We start from the raw sequence: 24,207 nt of genomic DNA, 5'->3' as shown, positions 1-24,207 counted from the left end.
TGTAAAACAGCTCTGTATTCACCTCTTTATATATATTTTTCCTGCTGGGTATTACAATCTGTACTCAAACAGGATCAAGCATGATTTTCCTCCTCACATAACTCACAGTCTGTGTGCTTTTATTTTGGATGATACTGTTTTAAATTTGGAAATGCATAGAATTTAGAAGAAGAGTGATAAAGGAATTGTGATTCCCCAGTTCATAGTGTGTGATCTTTGTATTGTCAGCGTGGGAAGGTTGTGTAATCGTCTTTGCCTTCTTAGTTCCCCTTCCCTCAGCACCCAGCCTGGATGTAACTGGCTCTCGATGATGCCATTTTTTTATAAATTAGTCAAATTTACTTTTACTGGCATTAAATGAAGGTAGTGCCATCTTCAGTGGTGTTTTATTACAAGTAATGAATGGCATACCAAGCCTACCATGTAATGGGAAAAGATCATAATATTGTTCATTCTCATAAGCACATTTATAAATTGTCTGAAACATTGACAATATTACATTGCCTGTGTGCCCTATGAAGATCTTTCCTCAGGATGTAATTGAGGTCAAAAGATTAAAGAGATTTAAAAGACTGTTAAATGTATGGATAACAAAGGCTTCCACAATTATTTATTAATCTCTGTGCTTCAGGAGTTAACGAGGTAACTGTGTCTGAGAAGGAATGTTACTGTTCTGATGTGTAGTTCTTGTAACTGAGAGTTTGACAGTCCTCTGCAGCACCTTATATTATTACCCTTTGAGTGGACTACTGAACTGATAGAATGATGTCTTTTCTCTTCATGACTGATATTAGTTTTGCTTCATAAAAAATACAAAAGTAATAGGTTGAATTACACTCGGAGAAACATTAGTTTCCATGTGATAAATACCCTCTTTTATCATAAATTTAATTCTTCTTACTTAGTTTTTGTGTGTTAATGTACAGATAAGCGGCTTTTATGCCTTTTCACACGTCTTTGTAATTTAATATTAAATGTCACAGTGCCTTTACATTTTGACGAAACTGAAAGTTGCTTTTTACCATTCTTTTTATTAATGTGTGTTCAGACCAAAACTGTGTATATGTATTAGTAGGATTCCCTTCTTATCCCAGTCTATTTACCAGCTTTTTGCCAGTTATGTATGCATTGCATCTGTTTTAAAGATTTTTGTTTTTTTAATTTTATTTTCAGAGAAGATTAAACCTCTGGAAGGCAGACCCTTTGTGCTTATATAGGCAATTGCAGAGGCATCATTGCTGTTCTTGTTGCGCGCATAGAAAATATTCACTTGTAAAATTAGTAAATTACTTTTCACTTGGACAGTCTGGAAATCATGGTTCCTTATTTCCACTTACATTTGGCATCTTAAGACATTGATAAGCCTGTTTAAAATAATATCGGCTGTCCAAAACTTTGATTAAAAAATAATTCTAAAGGCAATTTGAATAACTCTGAAAATAGGTTAACGTACAAATAGGATGTTCTTAAATAAAAAATATTTTTATTTCTATAGATATAAGTGCCTCTTTTGTTTAGATCATTGGAAAGTGGTGAATATAGCCTGTGTCAGTTAGACTATTTTAATGATAGTATTCCCTCTGTAGCATCTGTTATTGCTGATAACTTGCTTTTTTAGTACCTACATTCTATCTAGTAGTTGATAGAAAGCAAATCTTTCTCTTAAGTATTGTTAGTTGCGAACTTTTTTTTTAGATAAAACAGGTTTTATTAAATATCCTAACTCCTCAAGATCCCATCCTTAGGATGTAGATCAAACAATTTAATTATCTAGATTATTGATTATCCTGAGTTGAGCATTGCCTTCAATCTGCCTGGGATTTAATTTCTGAAACACAATGGGAAACTGAGATTTCAGGCTGTTCTTTCTAGGACAAGAAAATAGCTTCCTCTTCACATCTATTTTTGAGAAGAGTCCTGTATTACATAAGGAGTGTCACAAGTGTGGAGGTGTATGGAAGCTTATAGGCAATCTTAGATCTGTGTTGTCTCTCTTGGTTGTCAAGCCATCAGTGTACATGATATAGGGAAATCCCTGGTTACTTCAGAATACTTACTGGTTTGCCTGGAAGCACTTTGCTTTGAACTTTTTTTTCATTACATAAGAAAATCTCAAGCACCCAGGTTGTAATCTGCTAATAAAGTAGTCAGCAGCTCTAAACTTCAGACTGTTTTTTCTGAGAAAGCCTTTTTGTGGTTTTCACATTCAGATTTCTCGGGTAGCTCTATAGGAGCCAAAATCCACGTAACAGAAATATTCAGCATACTGCCTGAAAGCAAGTCCATTGTTATTAAAGAAAGGCACTACACAAGGGAGTCTCTTTGGTCTGATACTCCTTGAAACCTGTCGCAAAGCTTAGTAGTTGCAGAGTTGTTGCAAAACCACTTTGTTTTCAGGGTTTAAATTGCCATTCACAGCTTTGAGATTCTCAGGCTGTCATAGAGCTCAACACTGACATCATACAGAACCTGTGCATCACCGGCCATCTCCTGTGTCACTGAAGGTTTAGTGCGTCGGCTTTTACTGTAAACAGTGTCTCCCCTTTGCGTTGTTGGCTCTTACCCTTCAAAGACACTGTTGGGCACTCTTGCCAGTACTTTCTAGCTCTGGTAGCAATTGGTTTGTTCTTGTTCTTGGTTCAGCTGTAATGTTTTTTGGCCAATATTAGTGTCCTTGTGCTGAAAAAGCACGTTTATATTTCTTGCTCTTTAGCTTTCTTGGACCCAGTTATGGGTCTACTAATCATGCTAGTAAAGTGGATCAGAATTACCATTGCAATCCTTTTATATGTTTCTTTTAAAGCCTTCACTAATAAATCAAATGTTTAGGAATTCAGGATTCTGCCTTTGTGTACTCATTGTCTGGACCTAAGAACAGCCCATTAAGATTACTATTTGACAGATGATTATAAATCCATGAGAAAATAGTTAATGAAGATAATTGTCAGAACAACAGAAACTGTTCCAATGAAAGTGGGAGTAAAGTTCAAAGCACCTAATGGACTGGAGTGGATGGACTGTTCTTTCAGTTCTCTCACATGAGAGTTATCATTTAAAATCATGAGTCCATTGGTGAGGCGTTTTAACAAGAGTGTTAGATTAACCTATGTCAGGGTGTTTTATTGGACCAGCTGATTAATTAGGAAAGTGGTAATTTTCAAGCTCACATGCCCTTCCTCTGGCTTCACGAGTGCTCTAGAACAATTATTAAAGGAAAGAATAATTACAAACGTTTAATGAAATGGAATGAGAGTTATAAGGGTACTAAAGAGAGATTGTGCCAAACTGCACTCATCTGCTGTCTGAGCTGTTAGAAGACTCTTAGTAGAGTACCCCAGATCAAGTTTTTGAATTGTTATTCCTTAATACTGTTCTTTTTAGAGTAGATGTATGCAACTTAAATGCTGTGATTGTATTATCTTTTAAATTTGTCCATGGAAGAGATATTAAAACGTTGCATGGGAATAATTTTAACCTTGTTCCTCGTAATTTAATTCCTGTCAGAATGAAACCTATTAGGTTTCTGGAAAACCAGATATGGGGTAGACTGAATGAGATTGGTTGACGTTGCTGTGATCTGAATGCTGTAATGGTTTTGAATGGAACAAAGCAAAAGTAGTGATCTTTTCTTCCAAGACCAATTTGATAGCTGAAAAGAAAAGCATGCCATTAGGCATTCTACTTTGTTGACCTCTCTAGGATCCTAAGAGGACCAAAAGAGCTTAGGACAACTGCTCTGAAGCTTCTCTGGTAGATGTGCACCCAAGTTTCTTGGAGTGTTGGTGAAGATTGTCTCAATTAGGAGAATGAATTTCTGTAGTTGACGCTGCTCAGTGTCATGAAACATTCAGATACATTTTTACAATATTCCAGTCTGTAGTACTTTGTATCCGGCCCCTGCCAGTGGCGTTCCTAAGAGGCTGTACTAAAAGCTGATTAGGCTCTTGCAAAAGCTACCAATCTTTTGTTTGTTACTCTTAAGTGCTTTCTCTGAGGAGTTCTGTGTTTTAAATTACCATCTTGTTTTGTTTAATACATCCATTTGCAGAATGGATGAGTTCAGCAGGAAACTCTAAAAATTATCTAGTCTAACCATCTTGCTCAAAGAGTGTCAGCTAGAGCAGGTTGCCCAGGACTGACTCAAGCTGAGTTTTTAATATCACCAAGGACAGAGACTCAAAAACCTCACTGTGCAACTATCTCCGGTGTTTGACTAACCTCACAGTAAAAAAAATGTTTTCTTGTGTCTCAATCTGTGCCCATTGCCTCTTGACCTGTTACTGGGCACCACTGAGAAGAGTCTGTCTCATTTTCTTTATCCCTCACTTCATGTATTTATACACACTGATAACATGCCCCCCGAGCCTTCTCTTCTCCAGGCTGAACACAACCTCTCCTTGTGTAGGAGGTATTCCATTCCCTTCATGAATTTTGTGACCCTTTGCTTGACTTGCTCCAGTATATCCATGTCTTTCTTTACTGTTGACTCTCTAATGTTCAAGTAGCATAGCATATAAAATTTTGATTGCCAATACAGTATTTTCAGATCCATATTTGAGCTTTTAACAAAGCTACTCTCCTTAATATCTGCTCTACTCCTTAATAAAATTAGCTGTATTTAATAGGAAGAAAAGTAGCCCTTTTTTATTTAACCTTTTTTGAAAATGAAAAAGGGGAACAATTAACATATGTGCACCTTCTTTGTGATTGTTGATACTACCTTTTCATTTTTCTGTATTTTTCTTTGCTGTTTGTTAAATTCTTTAAGACATCCTTTGAGTACTTACTCTCATAGACAGAGAAATCTGCTCTGGATTATATGTTTGGAGGAAGATTACTGGATTAGTAACTGTTCCCCACCGATTAATATGCAGAATTTTTAAAAAATATACAAATTTTTGTACTAGAGCTTATGTACAACTTTTAGTGCCCATTGTTATATTAGGAGAATTCATCCCAGTTTTGTATATTGAATTTAAAAAATGGGTAATTTCCTTTTGTTTTCTTTGAAAGGCTGAAGAGCTGTTTGTCCTCGTTTCTGTATGACTGACCTACTAGTTATAACTGATTAAACGCTTAATACTGTGTTAGAGTGTGTTTTATTTCTGTTGAACTATCTGCTGCAGAACTTCGCTGATCATTTTTAGTTAGCTCCTGTCTGCTTTGCATCTGAAGGAGGTACTTCAAAAGCAGAATTCAATGTGTATTTCAAACCTGTTTTTCTGGAAGTAGGATCAATTATAATGATCTCTTAGTGAAGATAGAACATTCAGGGCAACAATTATTTTTTTTATTAGAATAGTGATTTAGCACTCATGAGTTGAAGTCTGTCGGCTCCTCTATAAATGAGAAGTGTCTGGTTTTAAATTTTCCTTTTTAATTCTGAAATTATTAAATTCTGAAATTCTCTGTATTCATGTGCAAAAAGTTAGAATTTTCAAAGTGAATATAGCACTGCTTTAGTTTTCCTTCCACTTACTAATAATTCTGCCTCTATTTGCAGTAGTCAGGAATTTCAAGCTAACTGAAATAGAACCTAATGATCTAAACCTTTTTTCCTAGTCATATTTTCTTCTTCCATAATATTGTTCTTCGCTCATATCTAGAAGACAGTGGATTTAAAAAGAACAGATTAAATGAAAAATTAAGCTAATTTAAGAGCTTCTGAGCACAAGCTACTTCAGAAGACAAAAATTTTGTGCAAAGCAACCTGAAATTGCCATGATCTATGTGTGTGTTGGAAGTGAAAACTCTATTAAACTCTTGTCTCAAATTAACGACAAAATATCCCTGATCACAGTCCAGTTCAAGTCTGAGAACAGTGTGTTCAGGACACAATCAATACCCCCAATAATAAAAAGAAGAAACAAGCAGAAAGTCACTCAGCACTGTAAATTTCAGTAAACTTTACTACTGATCAGCACTGAATAAGTGCCTCTTTCTGAATTACTGTTACTTCATTGCTAGAATATTTATTTTATGTTTTCAAGACTACTTAAGGTGAACAACTGTTCTCTGAACCTGTTAGAATTAGCTTTCCATTAGTGCCTCAAACTCAGTATACTCTCTCTTGGAAAGTGAGAATAGAGGAACACTTTGTATTCAGAAGGATGAAAAAAGTTTTTCTTTGATCTGTCTGGGTAGTAGTGTGGGGACGTGTATGGTATTTCAAATGTTTCAAAACATAAAGTGTGAAAGCTCGGCCTGGCTTCAAAGAGAGAGAGATTTTTTTCCTTTCTCTGGTGGTGTTTTCATCAGGTACAGGTTAATTTTCAGAAGGCTCTGTAATACTCTACTCTGAAGATGTTTATTGTGCGCTCCTGCTTGGTTTCTTTGGCCATCAGCTTCTGCCCATTTGATCTCCCCCGCCCCCCTTGAAGACTCAAACATGTATGTTACTATGCTATTCATCAGTACTTCTCATTTGGGAAGGTATGAAATATGTTGTCTGTGACTTGGAGGTCCATCCAAAGTTACTGCCTTTTCTTGTTGAGCTGGAGTCTTAAGAACATTGCAGAAGTGAACGCTGCCCTCCTCTGCTGCAGCCAGACACATTCAGATGCACGGGCCAGTCCTGTCCACACTTAGTTCTCCCTACCTCCTCTTGGAGAGATTATGCCTTTAAGTGTTAACTTACTGTGTATTGCTGAGGGTCTCCTTACTCCAACATGATACAGCCAGATCTGTGTTTGCCCTTGGATGGACAGGGGACAGGAAAGTGGGAAGCAGATTGTTGGCAGAAGGAAACAAGGTGAGCGGCCTGGGTTGTAGTAAGAGTTTGGAGGCAGCAGGAAGCTAGTTTGAGACAGCATTGGAGACAAGAAAATGCAGCTATGTTTGGAGTGGAACCTGAGAAATATGTATTTGAAAAAAGAGAAATGAGAATTTGCCTGTGACAAAGAAAAGGGTGAAGTATATGAGCCTAGGTTAAAAATAGCATAGAATTTCAGTCCTTTTCAGGTGCTCCAGTTTTCATAATTTGACTTGGAAAGTGTGTTTTTTCTCTAATATACGTAAGCTTTTCTTCTTTCTCTTTTTTAAACATCTGCGATTCCTTCCTCTTACCTTTGATGTAGGCCTGCATTCTGGTTTGTATAGTCTTGTTGCAGTTTATGTAGGTGTACTTGTACAGTTCATTTGCGTACTGGCAATTTAAGGTACAAACTTGCTAGGGATAAGACTTGCATTTGTGATTGCAGCTCTCAGACTTGGCATCATAGGGGCAGTGCTGCAGTATGGCTCTGATCTCGCAGAGCTCTGCCTGCACTAGATTCTCAAGTGCTCACAGGAGGTCTTGCTTAAAATGAACTCAGTGATGCCAACGCCATGGCTACTCTTTGGCACCTAATCTAGTAAATGTATTTTTTTTCCTCTACCAAAACCGGCAGCGTTTGAGTTTCTCCAGATCACAAAATAGGTATAGTCTGAATGAAAGCATAAATTTGGCATTGCTTGTTTGTCAGTGAATGAGATGGTTATGCTGAAAAGTTGCAGGCAGTTATTTTCTGAAACATGTTAGATTTGTCCAGTATCACATTAAAGTTCTTCTCTGCGTGGCTACATGTAATTTTATTTTTAGCTGGTTACATTTATGCTAACAGGTTGGTTGGTGTTTGCTGTAAATTAAATTATTAAAAAAAACACAAAACCTGTTCTTCAGGTTGAACTCCCACCTCCTGATCTTGGCCCAAGCTCTGCACTAAATCAGACACTTAACTTGCTACGGGAGGTTCTGGCGTCTCATGACTCATCTGTTATTCCGCTGGATGCTCGTCAGGCTGACTTTGTGCAGGTATAAGAATGTTTGACTGCTCTGTGTGTGTGTGTGTGTGTGTGTGTGTGAAGAGGAGGGAGGGGGGAAAAAGGACGTGTAAGTTAATTTCAGTGCTCAAAAGATAGGTGGAATGGTAATCTTTTTGTCTGGTCTCATTTTGGAGCTTTCCACCAAACCGGAGTTTGTAACGTGAATAAGAGGGTGACTAACAAAGTGGATAATTACAGTACGGTATGGAGTGCTACTCTTAACGCAGTATCTAAATTCTGTTATGCAATTACTACTCCATTAAGTAAATACATCCTCAAGATTGCACAATTACCAATTATCTAATCTGGGTTACTCTTTCTCCTGCTAGGTTGGAATCTGTTCTTATCAGGTTTTTATACTTTCCCCATCACTGTGGTAGCTGATCACCTGCTGACAAATACAGTAGAAAACTGTTTTCACAGTTGGAAACTCTCATTCCTCTTTATTCTGCTTTGGGGAATAAATACGTGATAGAGACAGAATGAGGTTAGAAGCCTTGTGTGACATGATTTCCTCCCTCCCCTCCCTCTTTTCTGTGTATTTGCTATTTTAGGTTCTGTCTTGTGTGCTAGATCCGTTGTTACAGATGTGTACTATGTCTGCAAGTAATTTGGGCACAGCCGATATGGCAACCTTTATGGTGAATTCGCTCTATATGATGAAGACTACTTTGGCTCTCTTTGAATTCACTGACAAACGTCTAGAAATGTTGCAGTTTCAGGTAAGCTTTAACAGCCTCGAAAGAAAATGAACTTATTACTGATCTTTGCAGACTATAAGTTGTGATGTGAACATATTTATCTTTGATAATGTTGGCTTTGGGTCAATTCTAAATTGGGGAAATGGGGTAAGAGGACTTCTTATCAGAGACCATGAGCAAATAGCATCTTTCATTTTAAACAGACAAAAGTTATTAAAAGATTGGAGTTTGTTTGGATTAGTTGCAGATAAACCCAGATCAGTGAACTTTTTCATTATCCTGATCATTCTGATATTTGTCTGCAAACTGTATGAGAAGAACATATGGAAGTTGAAAACGCAGTCAAATAGTACTCGATCATCATCTATTTTGTACTAGAATATAGTGTAGCTGACATAACTACTTCAGTCCCGCTTTCTACCTCTCTTTTGTTTGGTGTCCCCGAACATCCCAGGATAGTAGTTCATATGTGGTACCATTTTGAAATGGAAATGTAAGTTTAGAAACTATTGACTTGCAAAAACTTGGTCACTGCCCATTTTTGTTTTGCTACAGGAACAGGTCTGCAGTATATCTCAGGAGAGCTTTTGGAGCTAGGGGACTTGAAAAAAAAATTACTTCTTATTTTAAGGGATGAGTAAGGATGGGCTGTGAGCCATTTTTCACCTTCTGCTCCTAATCAGAATTTCTAGCTCCTTTTACTTCTGAAACAAACCTCACCAGACAACCTCACCAAACTGTCTGGGGTATTTCTAATTTCTGTTATCAACTTTTATTTCCCAGTAAATGTTGCAATTGATTTATTTTTCAGATAAGCAGTAGAACTGAAGCATATGCATTTAACACCATTTACTTTCTTCAAACATTTTTAAAATACAGGAACAGACTGAAAAAATATCTTTAAGATTATACATAAGTAGGTTATTCAAGTGGAGTTAGAATGACATATTTAATAGGAGAAAGATTTTTTTTTTATATAGAAAAAAGAACTCAGACAGTTAAAATCTCCAAATTGAAATACTAAGATTTCCCTCCTGATTTAAAAAGGAAGGTGTGTTTTTGTAAACAATTTTAGGAAGTAAAAGGTGAACTCTTAAAATATCAGACAAATAAGTCTTATTATTTACTAGATGTTATTATAAATTTTTTCTTTTCTTTAGGATTGGAAAAAAAAATGTGGGGTAGTTATCTGTAAAAATGAAGTAATAATGTATATATACCCAAATGTCTCAGTGAGACTGCTCAAACTAAAAAATGATTGCTGCTGCTGAGACTGGATTTAGGGATTAGGTTTCTCTGCAAAGTGAAGATTGTATTAAGTATATAAAATACTCTTATGACCCTTTTTCATATGGAGATAGTTTAAAAAATTAATAACTAATTTCAATGTCTGCTGTTCTTTCAGTTAACTTTTATCAAATACATGTTTATCAAAATTGAATTTAAAATCAGTACTGATTATGATTTAGTTTGTTTTATTCTCCTTATTAAAGACTGTCTCTTGTTTATTATAAAACTGCCATGCTATCGTCAATACTTTCAATAAGAGTTGAATGATTTTTATCACATATTTTCAAAGAATTATAGGAAAATAAACTTATATAGGAATTTTTAAGATTAGGACTATAGTATTCTTCATTTTTGGTGCTGTTGTATTCACAAATAAAAAAATAGGTTCTTCTATTAGTCAGACATGAAAGAATTCTTTACATTTTTATTATTGGCTCCTGGTAATATGGAAGGTGTAAATGGATAAAATAATTATGCTCTATTTGTAGTTTTTCCTTATTCATTGATCGCTTTCCTTCTTATTTGTATTTTTTTCTTCTTACTTGTGTTTCTATTTCTTTCAACCCCAGAACTTGTTATATTTAATATGCTCACACACTTTTTATAAATACTTTATGCTTAAAATTTCAGATTGAAGCTCATTTAGATACACTCATAAATGAGCAAGCTTCCTACGTGTTAACAAGAGCTGGTCTAAGTTACATATATAATGCTCTGCAGCAACACAAACCGGAACAGGTAAGCTTTTATAATTTACATGTTGATGAGTTACTGCATACTTGCCAACCAGTAGAATTTTGGCACTAATATTTTTGCAAATTAGGCTTCCTCTGAAAGCAAAACCTCAGTCCTGGTTCCAGTAAGAAAACCCCAGATTGGGGGTTTTCTATTGGACAAAGGCACCTTGCAGCTACAGATTTTCCCTACACTACATGTTTGGCAAGCTTAGAAGGTTTGATGTGCAGCAGTCCTTCTCTGCTGCTTGTCTGGGCCCCATCGACAGACTCCATGCACCACTGATATCCTGTATGTTCTCAGAATAACTGTGTGGGTAGTTTAATACACGTCAGAAAGTGTCTAAGTCAAGCTGGCTTTAAAAGACAAATATTGGGTAGGTAAACCACCAATTCCATAACACCTAGAACATATTAGACATGCTGTGCATGTGGCATTCACCTTTCTTCATTGCTTGCTATAGCACCACACATGGAGTTGATACCTGCATGCTTTAGGTAATTGCTGCTTTTTTTCTTCTGTGAAAAATTGGCAGATGAGTTTAGTAGTAGTTTGAAACAGTTTCTTCTTTTGTCCTTACTCATTGATGTAGCTATTCTAGTACCAAGGCAGTGAGATTCTCAAAGTGAAAACTTGAGATTTCTTAGAGGGAGTTGAAAACTTGAATTCAGAGCTCACACTCTTCCTTTCTTTTGAAGCACAGTTGCTATGTGTCTATAGGTGTTAATATAGCCCTTCTTCCCTTCAACTGTGTCTGTGTCCTTTTGTGATCTTTTGTGAAAGTGAAGAACAGTGTTTTCTGGAGAAAGCAGAACTCTGCTGGAGAGCTTTATGTTGTTTCTTCAGCTAATAATTTTGCATAAAGTGCCCAAATTCAACAGATTTTTATGTATAAAGATGAATAAATAAATGCATAAATAATCTGACTAATAACTCAACTTAGTTTTCTATTCATGAGCCTATCTCTTGTTCTAAAACCAATTTCAAGTTGACTGGAGTTCTTAATGGCATGTAGCAATTTTCATATGTCTGTACAGCTGCCTGGCTGCAGAAGTGATTTCGCAGAACTTGCTAAGGAGTTGAACAGCATTTATTTATACACTGAATTGCCATCCAGCACAGAAGATTTACTGGGAAGCAGGTCTGAATTCTGCATGGTCCTAGTACAGATAAATAGAGCAAAGTTGTCCTCTGTAAGTCTGGAACACCAAGGGAATGTGGCCAGTTTGCAGTTCAGTTTTTATTCTAAACCTTGTGGAAGGCTAGTTTTGGCCTTATTTAATGGTAAAGAAGGAAGAAAATTATTTGAAAAGGCATATTAAAAACTCTGTATTGTCAGCTTTTAATTTAAGAGTGGTAGAATACAAACGAACTGTTAACAGCATTTCAGTACTGATACGGTGATATAGTTTCCAAACATTTAAGATCCTGTAGCAGAACCAAATAAAAATGTACTGCTGAACTGATTATACTGTTTAATTTTTTCTACATGCTAGTATGACCTTTTTTTTGTTTGACTACTGATTCTTAGGGTCCTCTTTCAAATTTGTCAAGTATGGATTCTGTGTCCCTGAAGGTTGCAATGGTAAGCATTTTAAACTTTCATATTATGATGGTGATCCTGTGACATGGGAAAGAATGCTATTAATTATGTGATGTAGTAGATATTCATCTAACCAGTCATACTCTTTAAGAATAGCTAAATGACGTGTCTGGGAATACTTTCGTAATTTGTAGTAATTTGACCACTTGAAGTAATAAATACATAAATTATTTCTGAAGGTGTAGTAATAGAATATTAGTTTCTAAGCCTTGAGAAACAGAACTTTACTTACAAGAATGCTATCCCATGAGTCATCTTAAATTGCTAAAAGCAAATACTTAGCTCTAATTAGTTTTAATCACCAAAGTTTCTTTTTTTGCTTCTGCTTTGAAATGTAGGTTCTGCTATCATTTATAATTTTAGTCCTAAGGCTTTGATTTTATGCAAATAGTTCAGCTTTATTCAGAAGTTAGATGCTTGATATATGTCAATTTTTTAAGTTGAAAGCTACAATGTATTTTAAAGCAAATTATCGGCCGATATTTTTTCTTAGAGTGTGTGAAGGCTTTTTTGCATAGAGATAACAATATCACAGTTCAGTAGACAATAATGTCTACTGAACATTTCTTCACTCTTCTTCCTTAGCCAAGTTGAGCTTTATTCTGAAAGTTTAACTGTAAAGGCCCACTCATCCAGCAGTGCATGTATACCCTCATGAAAAAAGGTCTTTTTAGAAGTATTTTTTTTTAAGATTTTATTTTTAAATTTTATGTTGAATCCTTATGTGTTAGCGTAGCTGCTTTTTTTCTTTTCAGATTTTAAACCAGTGATTCTCAAGCTGGGTGGATTAACAGAGCTCTGGCACAGAGCACTCAGTGGTTTACTCAGATCAGCATGCATTCTCATTAAAATTTATAAATTTTGCATTTAAAATATCTTCTATTTATCATGACCTTGTAGATCAACAAGGACTTTATAGGCTGTAGCTTGGGGACCTTGTCTTTAAAATTATATATATATATATATATATATATATATATGCTGCTCTGTTATCTGTAGTGGTACATAATAATTTCACTTAAATAGTTAGAAGAATCCAACTGTTTTATTTTCTTCATTACTTAATATCTGCTTCTGTGAACACACTTTATCCAGAATGGAAGCAAGTATGCTGAAATCAAACCCACATAAGTCCCATCTATCAGCATAATCTGTTGGTTTCTGAAACCAATAGATTTAACCAATAGGATTTAAACCAAGAGGGAGTATTTTTAAGCAGATTCAGTGCCTCCAAATTATTTTTCAGGTCCCAGCCTTTTCAGTGTTCATACATGCTTGCAGATGCTGTGCTAGTCAAGTCCATAAAGTGCTAGTCAAGTCCAGCTCAGTGAAAAGCTCCCTTGCTTTCCAAACAAGGGCAGAATCCCCCCAAAAAATTAATTTGTGAGAACTGTGACTTCATGAGTCACTTTTGCCTACATCTTGCACATTTAAATGATGGATGGATGTGGGGTTTAGGATTTACCAGCTTGAGAATAATCATGCAGTGTTCAGGAAGGTTGCCATCATCAGATAAACTTGCCTAGGGCCCTGCCTGAGTATGTAATGCAAAGGATGGAGATTGTACAGTTTTTATGGGTAACCAATTCCGTGTTTGATGACATTCCTGATGAGAATTTTTCCTCTCACTATCTAATCAAAACTCTCCTTAGTGTAATATGTATTCAGTATTCCTCATGTTTTCATCTGTGAGAAGAACTGGTTTCATCTTCTCTATAGTCACACATTTGATGATTAATTCATGGTTTGGGTTGGAACGGACCTTAAAGACCATCTTCTTCCTGCCCATGGCAGGGAGTTTGGAACACCTTCCACTAGACCATGTTGGTCAGGGCCTCATCCAACCTGGCCTTGAACACTTGCAGGGATGGGGCACCCACAGTTTCTCTAAAAGATTGTTAAAGACAGCAGTAATGTTCTTTCTTAGTGTTTTCCTCTCTACACTACTAGAATCAAAGTACTGTCCTTTTTTCACTACATTACATGGCAGGGGAGAAGTAGGCTTAGAAGCAGTTTCAAGAACCCTGAAGTGGGTGATTTGCTCTTGGTTTTCCCAGCATAAGCAGTGATTCCCTGCCAAAAAGTAAAAAAAAAAATCTTAAAACACGTCTAACTTGGACGGAGTAGATTTCTCTCTGAAGTGTCTGTATTCCCTCTGCACTGAATAGACAAGGTCTGATCTTCAGTGATGTGTGCATACCTGCACCAGATGCACAGGAAGCGGAGCTGGATTCTCACTATTTACCCTTCACTCATATTCCTCAGAGTCAGAAACAAAATTTTGGTGGCAGACGTGCTGAAGTTAGACATTTATTTTGGTCTACTAAGTTCTACCTGTTTTAATGGAATGACTTTTCAGAAAGTTGTGGGTTTACCTATTTACATATACCAGGAAGGTGTTAATATCTTGAGCTCATATTCTCTTCCCCTCCCAGGCTCAGTTTGATCGCTATCTGTCTGCTCCAGATAGTCTGTTAATGTCCCAGCTGAATTTCCTTCTGAGCGCTACTGTGAAGTAAGTACCTTACCTTTGTATTTCTATTATGCTTGCATAATGGTCAAAAAGATGAATTTGATTAGGTTTTAGATCATGATGAGAGTTCAAGTTATCAACTGTGATCGTATTTGCATTGTCCTTCAGGTCACAATTCAGTTTTGTTCTGACTCCTCTTTTTGAACAAGGAGTGAGGAGTATGTAATTCTGTAACTTTCTGAAGTAGTTACTCTAGATTTAATAGACATCATCAAAATTAATTACGTTCATCTATTTTGAACATGTTCTGATGAGTTGGCAGTTTTTTGTCAACTCATTTGTAAATTGTTTTAAAACTATTTTGTAAGCTTTCCAAAGACAGAGGAAATATGTAATTCCTCAAGATTTCTTTTATCCCCACTGCTTTGTCAGTTCTAAGATTTTCAACTTTGTTGTCTTCTGTTGTAGAGTATTGGCATTCTGTCTCACTGAATATTGTGCTGAGATTATTTTACTTTTCACCTAATGTATTTTTTTTTAGTGATTTCTTCTTTGAAGCATGGAAGTGAGAACTTTATTATTTATCTCTTCTCTTGTTTTTGAATATAACTGAACCCTAAGGCTAGGGAAAGTGCCACAACTTTTTTTCCAATTAAATGTGAACCATGTGAAGACTTTCTGTAGTACTTAAACTCAGAAAATTATATGCTGCACTGATCAAAAACTTTTCTTGACATTATTTTTCACATTTTCGTGAAGAGCGCAGGTTACAGAATGTATCAGAAATTGAGACTAGCACATCATATTTTACATAATGCAATAGTAGTTGGAGTTTCATTACTAGTACCTGTTCTCATTGGATTGTATTACAGGATCTTGCGATTAAAAATGACATATGTCAAGGGAAAAGTAAATATTGTTGGGAATTGAACAGAACAGTTCAGTTGTAAGGTACCTACGGCGATCAGCTAGTCTAGTTGCCAGGTTCTCACGCTGTGTTGCTCAGGTTCTCCTCATACAAAGACTTCCACTGTCCTTCCATAGAGCTGGTGCATGGCTGGGCATGGGGAATTCTGATGCTTTTCAGCGGACGTTGGGTGTCTCTGTTTACCATTCCTGCAGCTCAGCTGGCAGAACTGACCCTGTTGTGTGAGAGCTCTTCTGTTCCAGTACAGATCAAAGAAGGCAGTAATGTTAGTGAAACATTGCAACTTCTGCTTCTTGGTGTCAAGCTATTAAACATATATTTTAACTCTTGGGTTATTTTTTTTTTAATGTGAATCTATTTAAAAGTCATAAATAACAGTAAATGTATTTTGAAAGCCTCAACTTTTCACCGCTAACACAGAAGCAATTTTAAGAGGTAGACTCTATGATACCATAAAGATTCAGGCACAGTGGAATTACCTGAACTTCATCTTCTGTCAGACAAACCAAACTAGTCATGTAGGCACTCTTTGCCTTATCCCATGGATAAGCTTTTTAAACCTCTCAGTGCAGTTGAAGCTGGATTTGTTTTATCTTGCAGCAGTGGGCAGTCGAGAGGTAAGAGGGAAGCCTTGCATGAGCGTGGTGGCTATGGCTGCTACAACTCAGCTGACATGCAGAAATTTATGAACCTACTATAATCAGTGCTATAAGTCCATTAGCCTTCAAATGTGTAGCTTTAAACACAAGCAATCCTTTTGAAGTTAAAATACCTATTTACAGAGATGCATCCTTGTAGAATCTCAGTCTTGATAGTCAATATTTTCTGTAGTAAATAAACCTTGAAAATTCAAAATTTTTTCAAAATTCAAGCAAAACGTTAAACTGGAATTCGAATTTTTCTTGCTGTAGTAGTTGAAATTTTCAGTTCTGAAGACATCTTCCTTGAAATCAAATAATTGTGATCCACAGTTGCAGTGGCTGAGCTGGAACCTTTGAGGTCTTTGTTCTCAGAATCAGAACACATGCTTTTATTAAGGGACCAGTGTATTACATACTTACTGGCAGTATCATTTAAGCTTTACGACTATGAAGAACATTCCTTCCAGCTTTTGCCAGGACATGCTCTTGTCTTTCAAATTCCTTTGCTCATTTAAAAAGTCTTAACCTATGTATTTATATGGTGGTTGGTCTTGAAAAGCCCTTTTCATTTGTGTTGGATCACAGAAACTGAATGCTGGAATTACTATTTTTAGAAAGTGCTGCCATTTGTGTTAGTGTTAAAATGTATCATGTTGTTATGGCAACTGAAATCCTAATGTACTGATTAATGACACTGACATTATTTGATGGAAAGACTTTTGTGATGCTGTTCAGTCCTCTGGAATATTTTAACAAACTTTTTTTATTTATTGATTTGATACAATAGTTTCATACAAAATCCGTGTGCAATACTTTCTTAAAAGATTTCATATTACAGTAGCTTAGTGATCCCAGGCTGGGATCAGAGACAGTTGTTTTACCTGAACACCCTGAATATATTTCCCTTATAATAGTGGATCTGGATTTGCTATTTTAAGGCCAGTCTCTTTTTCAGATATTCTAATAACCTATTCTAATACTGGCAGTTGATATTGTGTATTGAAAAACTGGATACTGTGTGTCAGAATAAAATGAAGGTTTGATCTTTTAATCTGCTTTCTCGTAGCTTCTGTTCCTTAATGTTTCCTGTAAAGACAAAGTTTGTTGTACTTGATCTTTGACATTTCTTTAACTTATCAATTCCAAACAGTTGGTGAATTCAGCTCTGTTTCTAGTGGATGCAGTTTTGGTGTCTTTGTTCCTTTGCTGCATATTACAGCAGGGCTGAATCTGGATTTGTGGTTACCTTGGTTTCATCAGCTTCTGCTTGTGTTCCACTTGTATGGGTTTGGATGTAAAATAGTTGTAACTACTGTTTCTGATAGATAAAAATGCATCTGCAACTGTAAACACATCACCATGATGATTAAAGTAAACTGATTCAATGGACAGTGTAAAATAAAATTATTAGGCTGTCTTCAAAAAATATTAAACTTTCCAGTTAAATTTAGCATTCAGCATCTCTGTGTTGTTGCTCATTTAGCTCCAGAAAAGTAACAGGACACAGACTTTATCACATTGTTGGAAAAAAGTTGACTTTTAAATCTCCGACCTCTACCAGTTCTTTTTGACTGATTATGTTATCAGGTGCTGTCAATATAAAGCAAATAGAATATATTTGCTAGTGGATAAAAAAAAAAAGTGTGTATTTACAAAGGACAGTCAGAAACCACAGGAGGGAGAAGGTAGATCACTAAGTTTATCAGTCTTTTAAAAGATGCAGTGAAGTGCAGGTGGGAAACTATTGTATGCAAGTTAAATCCTTCTACTAGTTTTTGCTTCATTGTAGAAATAAAGAAGGTAATTTCTTGGTTATCAGGATTATTTGTGAGTTTGTCTGTGTACAGTGCAAAGAGAGAAAGAAGGCTTTTGTTTTGAAACTTCGAGCTGTTTTCACAGTTGAAGTAAAAGGGCTTTTTAATGCAACTCACACTGATTTTTAATGTGCATTTTTAACATCTGTCTTTAATTCCCTGTATGTAGTAGAGTTATATTCCCTGCGATTTGCAAATTATGTTATTTTGTTTTGTTTTTTAGAGAGCAGATAATAAAACAGTCAACAGAACTGGTCTGCAGAGCTTACAGTGAGTTATATGCAGCTGTGATGGATCCTTCAAATGAATATAAGGATCCAGAAACCATACTACACAGATCTCCTCATCAAGTTCAGGCACTCCTTTCATAGTCTTGCTTCCCCCAGATCTATCAGAATCCATAATACTGTATTTGCATTGAATTATTTTTCTGCTTTGAATTTCAATGTGTAACTGTATAGTTAAATTATGTAGGAATGCTGTTTTGTTTAATCTGCTTGGCAGAAGTCTAGTCTTTCCTGTATCTCTGAATACTTTCTATAGGCCAGAAAATAGAATATAGATTAAAAATTATTTTAATGTATTTCTCTGATGGAAATGGACCTTGACAATGTGCAGTCTCTTTGAAAAAGGAGAAAAGCTTTTTCCTTGCTGTACATAATCCTTTCAACTACAGATTTAACCAGTGTCTCTTATGACCTCACCAATATTTTTGTTTGCTCCATTGTCTGTTCTTTCACTCTTTTTCTCAGCCTATCATCAGTAAACACTGATAACTGAAATTTTAATACAAGTAATACACTTTGAATGACTCATGCATTACTTTTGGAGCTCATAAATCATTTCAGAATACTTGATGCTCTTTTGCAAATCCTCTTGATTAAATCTTTGAGTCAAAATTTGTGTGGATTTTTTTGGAATCCCTTATCTATGTTTTCTGTAAGAAAAAGAAGTGTTTGAACTACATACTATGTACATAACCTGGAACTTAATGCTTTAAATTATTTGTATAATTTTGTTTTACTGGAAGGATTTTGGTTTAGTGCAGTTGTTCAGTAGGAATCCTTGTATCAGTTGAAACTTGCTGATCTCTTAAGGCTGGGACCAATAACAATGTAGGTTAGGAAAGTGGCTTGCACAGCAATATGACCATTTCTCCTTCACATGTTTATGTTTTTTGTTTTACTTCTTTTTATGTGCAGAAGTCGTCCATCTGCTCTAGTACAAGCATTTATTCAGTTCATAATCCACCAGGATATTTTCATGGTTCACGTGTCTGCAGCAGTACTCCTAAAAATTAGTTCACCTGTGGCAGCCACAGGTTGTCTTGGGAATTATATGGGAGAGCCAGGGTGTGCAGATGTTCCAGGCTGATGCATAGAGAGCCATAAATGAAGGATTCATTTCTTTCCTCCTTTAGTGCAAAGCTGAAGCTACTCCATGTAGAAATCCTGACACAGAGTTATGATGTAGGGGACTTTGCTTACAGGAAAAAACAAAAATAAATAAGTAGGACACTTGTTCTCTGTTGGGCCTTGTGATAATTTTCTGCAACTTCCTTAAACATAGACTTCTTTTAGGAAAGTATTGTTAAAAAGAAACCTTCAGGAAACAAAAAGTTAGTAAAATGAATTTGTGACTAGTTCTTTTGTTCATTTGTTTTTTTAAAGATAATTTAAGCTAACGGTTTTGTTAGAAACATTTCACTTATTTATACCCCTCTTTGCTGTTGTATGAGTGCCACAGAGTTATTACAGTTGCCTGAGTTTACTCTCACATTAAATGTGACTTATTTTATATATATCAAGGGAGAGATGAACAGTCATTCATATTGAATAACTCATTTTATTTTTATTAGTAATAATATTCCACATATAAAATATATACTTAGTGGCAGCTAAGTCTGCAGTTTGGTATATGCTTGCAAAAGAGCAAAACATAAGAAGAGCAGTAGCAATACATTTTAGCCTCTCGGAAAACTCATTGCACAAAATACATCCAGTGCGCTCAGAAGCAGCTTCTTTAGTAATACCACAGCAAAGCAATAGCTCCTTTTCCAAATGGGTGTAATTTGTTGGTATAGTAGAAAAAGACTGAAAAGTGAAAGTGTCCCTGGAGTTCTTGGATCAGGCATAAATCTTTCTGTAAATATGAATGTTAGATTTCTTCTGTTTAAAGTCTCTAGACCTGTAAGACAAAAAATTCTAGAATCTTAGAAAACCTCTAATGCAAAATTCTACTCTTTTACCAGGTAAGGCACTTTATATTACTCAGATTTTGCATTACCATAGTATACATTCAGGTGGCTGTTCATTGTTTAATAATGTTAATATTGCTTAATATGCCTATAATTATTACCTAATAGATGAAAATTACATTGGTTGTGAAAGGACTATAAATTAGCTTGTTATTAGATGAACATGCTCATAAGAGTGAACTTTTTCCTGAAATTACACTCAACCTCAGTCTCCAATAATCAGTCAGTAGTTTGCATGAGGATTAGTAAGAAGTTGCTTCCTATCTTTGATTCCATATAGAGACTTACCCGTGATTTTGTCTTCTCTTGATAAAAATGCAAAACCTATAGAAGCTGTAATTTAGGCAAATCAAAGTCAATTGGTAATTTTGGTCTGTGCAATTAAAGTAAATGACCAATGGTCACAAATGAGAAAGGGCATCAATAAAAAATTTGATTACTGACTCTGTCTTCTATGTTGTTATTTCCTCTTGCTTGCCTTCCTAAGAGTAGGAAGGAAAAGGTGATTAGATTATGACCTGCTTTTTCTAGCTTGGTATTTTTGAGCCTTTTATTTTACAGATTCCAGGATTTCCACACCAGGAACTGTAAAGCTGCTCCCCTGCCTGGGCTTAGTCAGTCAGCCCTTCTGCTACTGTCCTTGAACACTTTATATGGAGGGCCATGCCTTCAGAGGCTGACTCCGCTACTCTGGGCTGGGCAGTGATATGACTGGGGGAGACAAGAAAACAAGGGGGGTTTGAACACTGCCCATAGGCAGCACTATTGGCGTTTGACACTCTGAGAGCCCCACTCTGAGAACAGATGTGTTGTCTGGTACGAAGAGCACTTTCATGGGAAATGGGAGAGCTGGGTTCTGGGCCAAAGGAGTTTGGAATTGACATCTCCCATCTTCCTGGAGAGCACCCAACCCTATGACTGTTGTGTAGCCTGAGATGGGGCAGGTGTGTTTCTTCTCTTGAATTTAGCAGCTGTGCATAAATGAGTGCAAAATATGGGAGGCAGGACATAAAATAAGCAAGGAGGAGTTTGGCCCTGTGGCACAAACATGAGGGCTCTTCTGAGGACTCCAAGGTCTGAATTTTCCTCGTTTTGTTATATAGGAACCTTATCTTTGACCTTCAATACATGAGTCCCTGAAACAGAATGAGGATCCCAGGACTTCATTACCCACAGAATATCCAACAAACAGCAAGATACAGAATTGGGTTTGGGTTGGAACCAAGGTGGTTCATTGGCAGTGGTGGCAATGCCTATGTGTTCACTGCTATGTGTCCAATTTTCTCCTCCCTCCTTTATAAATGTTCACACCACTATGGAAATAAAATATAGAACTTGTTTTAATTACGACAAGCACACAGCAGCCCAGCCATGGTGATTTTTTTGTTTGTATTATAGGAAAAGAGAAACTCAGGGAGGTTTGGAAGGGTGATAATATATTTGTTTTGCAGCATGTCAGAGTGCTCCTCCCTGTTCTCTAAGATTTATGACTCTTGCCCTGCATTTTGTCTGTTAGACCCAGTTGTAATTATTTTTATTAATGTTTTTGAAATATGAGTTGAAGAAAGATACTTTCAGAACTGCTAAACTTTTCCATTTACTTAAAAAATTCTATCTGTTCTTGATCCCTTTGCTTGCCTTGCTGAGTCACTTTGTGGGCAACCCAGGGGGTGGGAAGCTTATAAAATTTTGGAAATTAAACAAAGAGGTTAGACATATTTCTGTGAGTGAAACACACCCTCCAGAAAGCAACACAGACATAGGTGTGGGTATATTTGAAATCCACTGTCACCTGCTTCTGAGGGAAAATGCAGAAAAAGAGACATTTGCTTATGATGGGGGCACCCATCCAAAACAGCTGGTAGATGCTGCTGGTAGGGTTGGATGCTGCAAATGGATGTTAAATTGATGTTATGTTTGAACAGTTCTGAGAATTTTCAAGAGTCATATAACTGAACTCTCTCCCATATTGAATTTACTTGTTAAAAGTTTCCAGAACCACTACATCTTTTCCCCACCAGTCTTAAGAACTTTGCAAACTAAATTTCAAGCCAACCCTGCAACTGCTACACCAATTCTAACCCTTGAATATTTGGAGTAAAATGAGATGCTTTGAGTCACCCAGGGCATACAAAGCAGTAGTTGAACTCAGAGCAAATGTGTTTCTTGAAAGAGTTTCAAAAAATGGGAAATGAATATAGTTTGAACTTGGATATGTGTCCTGAAGTGTAGGAGAGGTAATGGCCCTTCATGTGGCAGGGTAGGTCTCTCTGGTTGTCCACTGCACAGTAGGAAACCAACTTCAGTTTTTCAGAGTCAAACTACTCCTTCAGAAGTTTTTTTAAAGGTGCTCATGTGCTGTACTAAGCTGGGTGTTTGCTGCCGACCAGGGCTGCCGAGATGGTGCTCCAGTGGGGATGTTCACACTAGTCTGATGTACATTGTTACCAAATGCTCAAAAGGTGTGTGAACCTCTTGTGACACAAAGATATTTTTCCAATATCCTAACTATCTACATCCTTGAGTAAAGAGCCCACTTCATGCAAGACCTCATGTAGGTCTGAAGTAAACCCAAGACACTGCTTCTGTCTTGGTCCTCAACACGCTGTTCATCCACTCAAAGATGGTGTGGATAAATCTTCAGCAATCTGCAGAATCCTCTGATGCAAAGCTAAGGAGAGACAAAGAGCAAAGGAGCTCTTTACATCTGAAAATGCACTCTAATGTACATTACTGGACGTATCTTGTGTACATTAAGACCTAAATGAGGGTACGACCCCCTCATGCTACAGTTTTCACACAGACACTTCATACAGTAGAAAGATGAACCGTAATGGTTTTTCGCTTAACAAAAAGAGTTTATTTTGACTGCCCTGCTTTGGCAGTAAGGAAACCTTGATGGAGCAAAATATGGCTGAAAGGTGTTTGATAGATTACTGCAGAGCAGCTGACAGAAAAGAAAGAGATGGTTGCATGTTTCATATTCAGACAATGAAGCTTTCATTTGCTGCCTCGTTCACAGATGTGGTATTGTCAAATTACAGGAAAATGCCTGGCAGACTGTATCATTGACTATATTTAGGGAGGAAAAAAAAATCTGAACACACTATTTATAGAAGCCACACAAATAAGTACAGAGTTCTTATCAGCCAAAGATAACATTAGTTGTGATTTATCAAAGTAATCTTTATTTTATGGAAAGTGGATAATAAGGTGTAATTTAATCCTTTGTGAATTTAATGTGTATTTCAAAGTGTTCTTTTTTGTCAATAAAACCATTTGTTGTACTTGTTAAACTAATTAGTCTTGCTGCTGTTGCTTAGGACAGGATAAAAGATGCCCATTAATGAAAAAGGGGAGGAAGAGATGGGTTTGAAAGTTTATGAATTATTTTGTACTCATTGCAAACCAGTTTTCTGATCAAAACAGGTTTTGCCTCTCACTGTGAGCCTGTGTTAACTGAGTTTGTGCAGATGATACATTTTCCTTTTTTAATTCAAGGAAAAACGGATTACCCCAAAAATTCATCGCATGTTCAGGTGTTTCACCTGCTACAGGCATCAGGGGCTCCTCTGACTTCCCTGGGTACCAACATGAGCCCATGAGCCTTGGGTACCTGGTATGAACGATCAGCCACACAGCCAAGTGCCAGCAGAGAGGGTGACAGGGAGGGTGATGTTCCTGGCCGCGTCTCCCTGCTGTTTGCATTTTTTCCACCATATGCAAATGCATTCCAGGAGTTCACAGAGAAAAGGAAAAAGGAAGAATAAATAGAGCTGTCTGGGTGCGTCTGGTGCTGGTCCCTGGCTGGCCACGCACCTTTAGCTGGCTGAGGGCAAGTTTTGCAGGCCCAGAGTGTGGGGCTGAAGCTGTGTTGAGTCTTGGCTCTCAGAGAGGTCCTGGCAGTGGTGCCAGGCTGCAGAGGCACAACATGAGCTCATTCACTGGATCTGCAGTTGACC

The 24,207-nt window shown here is 36.7% G+C and overlaps 1 protein-coding gene across 1 annotated transcript in view; it reads left to right on the top strand.

Annotated features, from left to right (window-relative positions):
- COG6 (component of oligomeric golgi complex 6) overlaps positions 1-20,693 on the top strand; it is a 69,052-nt gene extending 48,359 nt beyond the window's left edge. The window contains 6 exon segments of the mRNA XM_025894958.2: positions 7,661-7,792; positions 8,358-8,525; positions 10,425-10,532; positions 12,061-12,114; positions 14,568-14,647; positions 18,212-20,693. Coding sequence (XP_025750743.2) covers positions 7,661-7,792; positions 8,358-8,525; positions 10,425-10,532; positions 12,061-12,114; positions 14,568-14,647; positions 18,212-18,359 — 690 coding nt within the window. The 3' untranslated portion in view covers positions 18,360-20,693.
- Positions 20,694-24,207: the final 3,514 nt, after the last annotated feature.

Source organism: Manacus vitellinus, unplaced genomic scaffold (assembly GCF_001715985.3).
Source record: "Manacus vitellinus isolate BGI_N305 unplaced genomic scaffold, ASM171598v3 scaffold_2_pilon, whole genome shotgun sequence".
In the NCBI taxonomy this organism is placed as follows: domain Eukaryota; kingdom Metazoa; phylum Chordata; class Aves; order Passeriformes; family Pipridae; genus Manacus; species Manacus vitellinus.
The sequence above is the reverse complement of the archived record's forward strand: the minus strand, read 5'-3'. Positions and strand labels throughout refer to the sequence as shown.